Below are 9,547 nucleotides of genomic sequence, written 5' to 3'. Positions count from 1 at the left end.
GTGTTTAAATACTGATATTTTTCATTCATTGCATAATTCCCATACTTCCCTTTGTGTTATTTCATAGTTCTGAAGACATTATTATTTTTCTAAAATAAGGAAAATATTAATAATAAAGAACATGTGTGTCCAAACATTTGACTGGCAAGTCACTGAACAGACATCTGACATCTGTTATTTAGGCTAAGTCATTTCACCATTAAGTCATCATTTTAGTCAAAAGTAAAAAGCTAAATTTTAAATAAATTTTAATTTTTCTTTATTTAGTCTACACTGTTAACCCTCGTTGTAATTTTCAGAGTAAACAATTGTAAAATGGCCAGTATTTTACTCTAAAAAAGCCTGCTAAGGTCTATTTTCAACTAAACTTGAGGCCAACTCTTTATCAAAGGTCCCAAGCAAAGGTTGATTAGAATAATTTGTTTAGCAGTGTCAGAACCAAGACAAGTGGATAAAAAGACTGTGTGCGTGTTGAACTGGATTTATAACCATAGTCTGTCCTGCAGGGGTTTTGGACTTCTTTAAGAGGGATGGGTGTATCATCTGGTTTGGCTCCATTCATGCGGTCTCTTACCTAATGAAACATAAGTTACTTTTAGAAATCTTCAGTGAACAAACAGGCAGTAGATTTGTGTGCCTTGCTCTTACCTCCTCCACCTTTCTGAAAACTCTTAACAGGTTCCCTCCCAGAGCATCTCTGATCTCATCATCTGTCCATTTACGTCTAAGAAGTTCAGCCACCAGGTCTGGGTACTTTGACACGTCCTCTAGACCTTCTGGCGTCCTGTTCAAAACCATAACATTATTTGTCCATCTGTCTTAAACAATTAAAGACAATTTTCTATTACAATAAACATGCTTTACAAATGTGTAATGTAGCACAATGCCTTCTACCATGACCATTAAATTAGAACGCAGGCAGTTTATTCACTAATCAGCATGCTTACCTTGGCACACCATCATAGTCTCCTCCAAATCCAATGATACTAGCGCCAGCCACTTTCTTGATATGGTCAAAGTGATCTGAATTTCACATATAGAAGTGGAGTCACATATTAATGTCTTGCCTTGTTTTCTTAGGCGGACACTGAGATTGCTTTTAAGGTAACTCACCAGCCACATGCGAGATGCTAGCAACCGCTTGGCAGGTTACATAATCATTATAAAAATTAACCATGACAATCCCCTCCTTGTTTTTCTGAAACAGAAACATTTTGAAAAATTACACCAAATCACAAACCATATTATTACGTTTTCTGAAGAATATGTGTGTGTATGTTTACAGCCTGACATATGAAATAATAGTCTGAAAAATCTAATTTTGTTAAGTGGAATGGTTTAGTGCCCCTATTATATTACCTTTCATGCAGTGTGTAATAAAGCTGTTGAATGTAAAACGTCGTAAAAAGTTTTAAAGATCAAAGTGCATGACAAATAAAGTTGTCTCCTAAATGAAAGAATCGATTCTGAATTGTCGAAACGAGTCGTCGCTAATTCCAGTCTCACTTCCTGTTACAAAACTACTTAACAATGTAACAAATTTGCATAATGCCAGCCTGTGGTTTTCATTGGCTGTCCACGAACAACATCTACTTTGCCCCGCCCTCAAACACTGTAGTTGTAGCTGAGACTGGAAGAGTTTGGTTCGTGCTGTTCATGTTGAGAAGATGCGATGCGAATGCAAATCCACTTTGATGCACTTCCAAAGGATGAGGACTTGCGCATGAATTGATACGGTAAAAACGACGCCATCATCACTGTCCGAATCACTGTGTATCAAGTGCTGAGGATGAGCTGAAACTCTGATGTGTTTCATTTCTGACACGCACTGTAAACGGTTGACCACTCACAACAGACTGAGCCATCTGACCAATCAGAGAAGAGTCTCTCGGAAAGGAGGGGTTTAGAGAGACTGACTCTTTGAACAAACTGTTTTCAGACTCTTTGAGAAATGAGGTGATGTGCAATGTATATTATGAGAAAAATAAAGTGTTTTTTGACCTTGGATGCATCTAAACCTATAGGAGAAACATTTAAAATAGCATAATAGAGGCACTTTAAATCTTTAAAAAACACGAGTTAGTGAGATGAGAAGAGCGATACAGGATCACTGGACTAAAAATAACATTACCTTCCAAAGGATAATTTATTTTCAACTATGTGAAAGTCCCAGAAGAGCATTCTTTGTTTTTTGGTACATTTCACTGTGGATTCTTTGATAAATCAGTCACAATTTCGGCAAAACAAACTTTTATTGTAAGATATGGAGCCGACACTAATGCCACAACATGTAAGTAACCATGCTTAGTCTAGTGCCTGATCTGTGATCAGTTATTTCTGATATGTAATGATTCATTTACAGTCAGATGTTCTTGTCTCAAAATGGTTTATTGCAATTTATGCATCAGTTAATCAAGCCAGTGACTGAACGATCAATTTCAATCTTTTATTTAAATTTTGATTAAATTAAAAAAGAACGCTCTCTTTATAGTCGCTGGAGCTGTCAATCAAACAGCGCGAGATCAGTGGACTTCTGGACTCTCGCCAAAACTCCCGTTATGAATCTCTTACTGTATTTACATCGTGTTTGCACTTTAAATGATGAAAGAATTCGTTAGTGTGCAGAAATCGAGTTGCAATGACAAGATCATTGAATTCATGCGCTCAACAACATGACTGTGATCGGCTACAATGTTCATCACTGCAACCTTTCATGCCACAATCTAAATATAATGCTATAATCAACACTTTTCGTGATTAGTTAATCTTGACAGCTGTAATAGTATAAATGAGGTAAATGTATTCAAAAGAATTCCACATGTACTACTTATTTCATATGCAAAGATGTCAGCCCCTTAAAACAGAGCGTTTAAATCAGAGGGCTGAAATCAGGGTAGGAAAAATGCCTTTTATTTCTAAATTATGACAATTTTTGATGTAAAAATCATACTAACATTATAAGTGCATATTAATGGAAAAAATGCAGTTCATGACCCCTTTAAGTACAACAATAGTCTTACGCATGTGGTGTTGCTTAAAGGGGGGGTATAATGATATTTTATGTATTCTGACTTATTTACACTGTTAAAGAGTTGGATTCTCATGCTAAACATGGCCAAAGTTTCAAAACATGAGTTGGACGTATGACAGAGTATTTCTGTTCCAAAAATTCTCTTCCAAATCCTCACAGGATTCAGACTTTTTTTTTCGAGTATCGGCCTGAGTGACGTAAACGGGGGCATAATTCCTTGTATGGGCACTTCTCCCGGAAGGGCGCGCGCGCACACGTGAACCTGAGCGAGAGCTCAAGAGCACTCCCATCAATGCTCGTTCGGGTTTACGGAAGTCATCGGCAGCGTTGCACAGGTCACATGACTGCACGAAATCAACAATGTCATTAAAGAAGTGTGTTTTTGGTTGTGAGGGAAAGATAACCTTGCTTCCCAAAGAACCCAGCGTTCAGTGGAGCTGAGAGATTTGTTCTCACGCATTACATTGATGCGCTTTCAATATTTGTTATTAAAATAACCATAGAAACTGATAGTTGCAATCACTTTTTTATTGGTTAAAATGAATGGAGAATATCTTGTGTTTTTCCGTGGCTGTTCGAGCCCTCGGGATCGGCGCTTATGTTTTATAAACAAGGCCCAGTTCTACGCTGGATTTACAGATCGTTTGAAACTGAAAGATGGAGCGGTCACAGCAATGATGATCCCGGTCACCACAGGTGGTGAGTAAAACTGCTTTAAATGTCTGTTTTGTTGGCAATAGGCGCCTAAGTGCATATAATGTAAACAACACGAATGTAGTGAATTCATAAATTCATTATTCATCACTCATACTCTATATTCATTATAGTGATTCAAAAGTTATCCATGGATAATGCGATGGTGTATTGTGTGTTTAAATACAATTGTTTAGCTGATCATTGATAGCTTGTAGACGATCTCTACACAAAAGCTGCGCGTACTCGTGACTCTATCTCCGCTCACATGACACGCCTCCAGGCGCTCGGCTGTTTTGGGAAATACTCGGTACAGCGTATGTATCTTTTATAAATATGATTAAACTAAAGACTTTTTGGAGATATGAAGGATGCACTACTACTCTATAGGTACTCAAGATTAACATGAGATTGGCAGAAACTGTGTGTGATACCCCCCTTTAATTAAAGCATCATCTCTAATCTGAATTAATCTTTATATTTCTATTTGTTACTATTGTGTTCTCTTTGAAGTCTGCCATGGTTTTATCTTCTATAACATCTTTTTATACATCAGTAAATAAGTAACACATCACATTTTTTTTTTTTTATGAATATGACAGTGCCTCATTGTCTTTTTGGGCAATAAACTCTTATGTAACAGTTTGAGGTTGTAAACTGATGGTGCACCTACCACTTCCATAAGAACGTCATCAGGAACATTCCTCTTGTGATTACAGATGCTGTAGGCGGAAGAGTGGCTGAAGATCACAGGGGCTTCGGAGATCTCCAGCGCCTGCTTCATCACCTTCACAGGCACGTGAGCCAGGTCAATCATCATTCCAATCCGGTTCATTTCTCGGATCACTTGCTGAAAGTGTAAATCAAAATGGTCACCATAGACAGCAATAACAAGTCAAGTTTTCTCTAAAAGAGGACAGCAAGTCAGGATGGCCTATTTTAACCACCACCAAGTCCATTAAATGCTTTATGTTAATATCGATCCTTAAAGTAATGTGGTACAGTAATAGATATATTTGATTCTACATCATCTGTGTAAGTTCATAACTGAGGGCAGTCCAGTGACGCAAGCTCTACTGACTGCAGAAATTATTGTGGGTTTTATTAATTTTTCTGGTGTTTTTCAAAAATGTGATCCATATTTTAAAAAGACATCACAATAAACATTAAAGTCTTTCAGAGTTGTCTTTATTTATAGTAAGTAAACTAAATTAAACGTTGACTAACTAAATGTTTTTAATTTCATGTAATAGCTAATTTAGCTTTTGTTAGATGGTGGAATTAAGTTGTACATATAAAAAAATATATATATTGAGCAACATTATTAAGTAACATTTTGGTTAAAGAAAATATATTGATTAAGTATGGCTTGGTCTTTATAATAAATAATCTTTTTACTTTGAATGTTTTTGTCTTTGGGAAAATAAATATTATTGAACCAAAGTATAAATGCTCCTATTATGCTTGTTCAAATATTAACTTACAGCTGTCTATGAATGTAAAATGTCTCAAAAAGTTTTAAAGATCAAAGTGCATGACAAATAAAGTTATTGTCTCCCAAAAGAAAGAATCGATTCTGAACTGCCGAAACGAGTCGTCAGTAATTCCAGTCTCACTTCCTGTTACAAACCTATGAAACGGTGTAGCAAATTTGCATAATTCCAGCCTATGGTCTTTATTGGCTGGCTGCAAACAATGTCTACTTTACCCCGCCCTCAAACACTGTAGCTGTAGCTGAGACTGGAAGAGTTTGGTTCGTATTGTCGACGTGTTGAGAAAACGCTATTTTTAAAAGCATGAGGACTCACGCTAGAATTGATATGGGGAAAACAACGGCATCATTACTGTTTGCATCATTGTGTATCAAGTGCTGAGGAAGAGCTGAAATTCTGATATGAAACTGGGAGTTTCGTTTCCGACACGTGCTGTAAGCGGTCGACCAATCACAACAGACTGAGCCAGCTGAACAATCAGAGAAGAGGCAACTCTGGGAAAGAAGGGGCTGAGAGAGATGTAATTTTCTATTATGTACATTATGAGAAAATTTAAGTGTTTTTTGACCTTTGATGCATGTACTGTAAACCTATTGTAAGAGACTTCCGAAACAAAAACAGGAACCTTTAAAATAACATAACAGGAACACTTTAAGAAAAAGTATAAACTAGCTGTAACAAATTAGAGTATTTTTTATTTTAAGTCTGTCCAAAGTATCATTTTTCAGTGTACAAATCTGACATAAAAGCATTTCTAAGTGTGTCTAACCTTGCCAAATTCAGACAAACCATCATGCTGTACAGGATCAGATCCTGTGTCCACCAGCCAGTTGTCTGCCCTAGAAGGAAGTGAAAACAAAATATAGTAAACAAAACAACAGAGCCTTCAGTTGAAATTGTAATCGCTTCCCCATGTGGACAGGCACGTGTGGTTTTCTTCGGAAAACTGATGTAGTTTTCATTTCAACCTACGCTTTCTTTCCCACATCAGATATGTATTATGTGGACTAAATGCAAATGCTGGTAAAAGTTGCAGAACAAGCCTGGGATTTCCCATGAATTCCACACACTGTCAAAAAACAGTTTTGGGTGTGTTACGGGGTGTGTTATGGAGAAGCCATTTACTGTCCTCTGGTACAGGTTTATGTGTACTTCAAACTAATGACATCATGCCAAAATGACATGTTATTTCCTCACCTTGCAGGACCAACCAGTATGAACATTTTTGTGGTGAATGCATGGTGTTATCTCAGATTATTTGTTTATCTAGTTCTGTAAAGTGAGGTAAATACTGAGAACAGCCACTCACCAGGGTGTGTTGCAGCTGTGTGTGAGCGTGAGATACCGGGCGCCCAGCTGGTACATAGTGCGCAGGGCCCCCAAACTGCTGTCAATCGAATGTCCACCTTCCACTCCAATCAGACTGGCTGTTTTGTTTTCACTAAAGGCTTGCATTATATCTATAACAACAAATTAGCTTAGTTTAAAATTATTAGAAACAATAAACAATTATAAATACACATACATTTTCTTGGTTGCAGTTACAGTGCTTGTCACTTTGGTTTACACTTTATTTTAAGGTATCCTTGTTATGGTGTAATTATACATTTAAGTACTGAGTAATATTACGCGTACTACATGTACTTACTATTGGGTTATGTGTAACCCCTCACCCAGGTCCTACTCGCCCCGCTCTGCGCGGGTCTCTGCCGTGGGAGTCGGACACTCTAACAAGGCGGCTAAACTACTAGCTGGCCTCCGTTACATATGGTTAGGTATAGGTACTTAGGTACAGCTGCATTTAATTATGCATAATTTACTGTTATTACTGTGGTACATACATTAGAGCTGCCCAATTCTGGATAAACCGAGAATCACAGTTTAAAAAAAAAAGAAAAAAAAAAAAAAAAAAAAATACAGATCACAATTCTCCCATGATTCTGAATAGATAAATAAACAAAACAGTATTTTTAAAAAATATTAGAATTTTTTTTTTTTTTTAATCGGGTTGAATGAATGATCAATGACTCACTCATAAAGACTGGACTTGTTTTATTACTGGATGATTCAGTGTTTTTAAATGAATCTCTTGAATGAATGATTCAATGACATCCATTTTTTAAGTCACTTGTTGCCACCTACTGGTGTAACAGTGAAACTAATACAATCTTTAATTGAAGCATCAAGTTACTTTCAAAAGGTAATTTGCTCTATTTTGATCGCTACCATAGACATCAGTGTTTATATCCGAACTACAAACTTTTATCCCAGTACTTCTGTAATAATTTGAATTATTGTAAGACAGATATAATGATAATGTGTGGTTGAAAAGACTGTTTGTGACGCTGTTTCATGCCTTTACATGACAACTGCTCTCTCTGGATCAGAATGCAGATCTGAATGTTCGCTGTGATCATACTTGTCAAAGGTTTATTTAGGAATAAGAATCACGTGGGCGTTTAAATCGAGATCACGTAACATACAGTATCTAACAATGACACCATTAAATAAAGTGTTACCGTTCTAACTGGGCGAAATCAAAAGATCCCATCGGGTCCCTCCTTCATGTAAGATTACAAATTTTATCACAGGTTTTATCACTTTCCCTCTTAAAAAGCTACAAAATTTGAGGCATCATTCATGTTGAATCAAAGATGGTAACTGGGGGTCATTTTATTCCATTTTGAAGTTTATTTGATTCACCTATTACATGGATTTATATTTACTGCTCCTTCACAGTCTTACCTTCACTGCTAGCAGCAAATTTGAAAACCTCTGGGTATTGATCACACATCCTGTGGACCACATCAATCTGCTCCAAGGTCTGTCTGACTGCGTCTTTGTACTGGGTTTCACATGGTACATAAGCTGCCCAGAACTGCAACAGAAAATCAAACATAACCACACATGGTTCAGTCTGCCGGTTAGGCTGATTGTTCCTATGTTTTGTACGTTCGTGTGTGTGTTTGTACCTGTGCGGAGAGGCGCCCTTCTTTGATTTTTGGGATGTTGGTGTGTGTGGTGTTTAGTGTGTATAAGTCCACTGTGTTGAGCTGATTATTAAACAAGCTCCTCATCTGCCAGGGAAGGTCATTGTGCCTGTTTTATGAAAGAGACGACAAATCACTTTCAAACAGAATCATAGATAATAAGGGAAAACACTGAAAAATTCCTTTGTGTGAATTAAACTTTCTATTCCTATGTTTTTCTTCCTTTCTGGCAGCTGTTTTTTCCAACAAAACATTATGTTTACATGCACTAATTTTCAACGATCTAAATGAATCCCAAAGCTAAGAGCTAAACTCTGCAGGACAGTGGCGGTCCAGGAACAGGTTTGGACACCCCTGGATTAGGATTAAGGCCCTGATATTCTTCAAGCGAAATCGAAGAACGAACTGGTGCGATGTCCTTTACAACAAAATCAGGCCAAAACGAAGCTCGTTTGGGGTTCGTTTTGGGAGTTCGAAACAGCTTGCCAAAGCGAACTTTCTGAAATAGATAGATAGATAGATAGACAGATAGACAGACTTACCCATCTATAAGTGGAGTGTCAGCCATCAGGCTCAGTGCACGATCCCTAAATTCATCTGCTATAGAGTTGATTGTGAAAGCCCAGAGCACTAAACACACAGTCTTGGTCCATTCCATCATCACCACACTGTTTACCCTCTCTATAACCTTTAATTAGGAATTGCTCCTTAAATAACCCTATCTATCTCACCTCTTCTTGTTTTCAGCTGACTACTAATATCCACAGATGTATATCTTCTTCTCTCTCTGCCTATGTGTAGAGATACACTAAGTGTAAAAGACCAGTGTCAGGGATTAAATTCCCATCATCATGATGATGCACAAAATGTGAGTTAATGTATAATTATTGGTTGTAAAATTGTCCCATAAAAGCCATGTCTTTTTTTTTTAATGATAGACTAAGGTGACATAAATGACTGCGTAACAGTACAATAAGTGAGCGTTTTTTGCATTTTCTTGTTTAAAGTCCATCTGCGGGTTGTGTGCCCTCTGGACCATTATCTTTCTGAGGTATTCTTTTGGCTGGAGAGACTTCAGCTCAATGCAATATGACAATTTTAATCAGTTAATTATTGACATTTATGGAATAAATGTTGAATAGAATGAACCGTTCGATGCGTGAGCAAGACCAAATAAAGGATTTCAGTCTGAGATGCTGTTCTATTATCAGTCTCTATTATCAACCAATGGCAGACGGAGGTCAAGTTTAGGAAAACTGTTTTGAAACAGTCATTTGTCCAAAACCATATAGTAGAGATTGTCTATTGCACCCATTCAATCCCACAATGCACTGCAATAA

The 9,547-nt window shown here is 37.2% G+C and overlaps 1 protein-coding gene across 1 annotated transcript; it reads right to left on the bottom strand.

The window, feature by feature from the left end:
- Positions 1-9,021, bottom strand: dpep1 (dipeptidase 1). Its single transcript, XM_051901514.1, has 10 exons — positions 8,750-9,021; positions 8,190-8,316; positions 7,963-8,095; positions 6,527-6,677; positions 5,987-6,056; positions 4,398-4,574; positions 1,114-1,198; positions 948-1,023; positions 649-784; positions 1-574 (listed from the first exon to the last, which is right to left on the bottom strand). The coding sequence occupies exons 1-10, from the start codon at positions 8,866-8,868 to the stop codon at positions 410-412; spliced, it is 1,239 nt and encodes a 412-aa protein (XP_051757474.1). The 5' UTR covers positions 8,869-9,021; the 3' UTR covers positions 1-409.
- Between the last annotated feature and the right edge of the window lie 526 nt (positions 9,022-9,547).

This window comes from Ctenopharyngodon idella, chromosome 7, assembly GCF_019924925.1.
Source record: "Ctenopharyngodon idella isolate HZGC_01 chromosome 7, HZGC01, whole genome shotgun sequence".
Taxonomy (NCBI): domain Eukaryota; kingdom Metazoa; phylum Chordata; class Actinopteri; order Cypriniformes; family Xenocyprididae; genus Ctenopharyngodon; species Ctenopharyngodon idella.
Note: the sequence above shows the minus strand (reverse complement) of the source record. Positions and strands in the feature narration are given on the sequence as shown.

What these genes read in the sequence shown, in the direction of transcription:
- dpep1 (XM_051901514.1), bottom strand. Translation starts at nt 8,868, where the DNA reads ATGATGGAATGGACCAAGACTGTGTGTTTAGTGCTCTGGGCTTTCACA. An exon ending in ATTTGCTGCTAGCAGTGAAG is followed by an intron (nt 6,678 to 7,962) that starts GTAAGACTGTGA and finishes TTGTTGTTATAG; the next exon opens with ATATAATGCAAGCCTTTAGT. An exon ending in GACTATGATGGTGTGCCAAG is followed by an intron (nt 785 to 947) that starts GTAAGCATGCTG and finishes GGTTTTGAACAG; the next exon opens with GACGCCAGAAGGTCTAGAGG.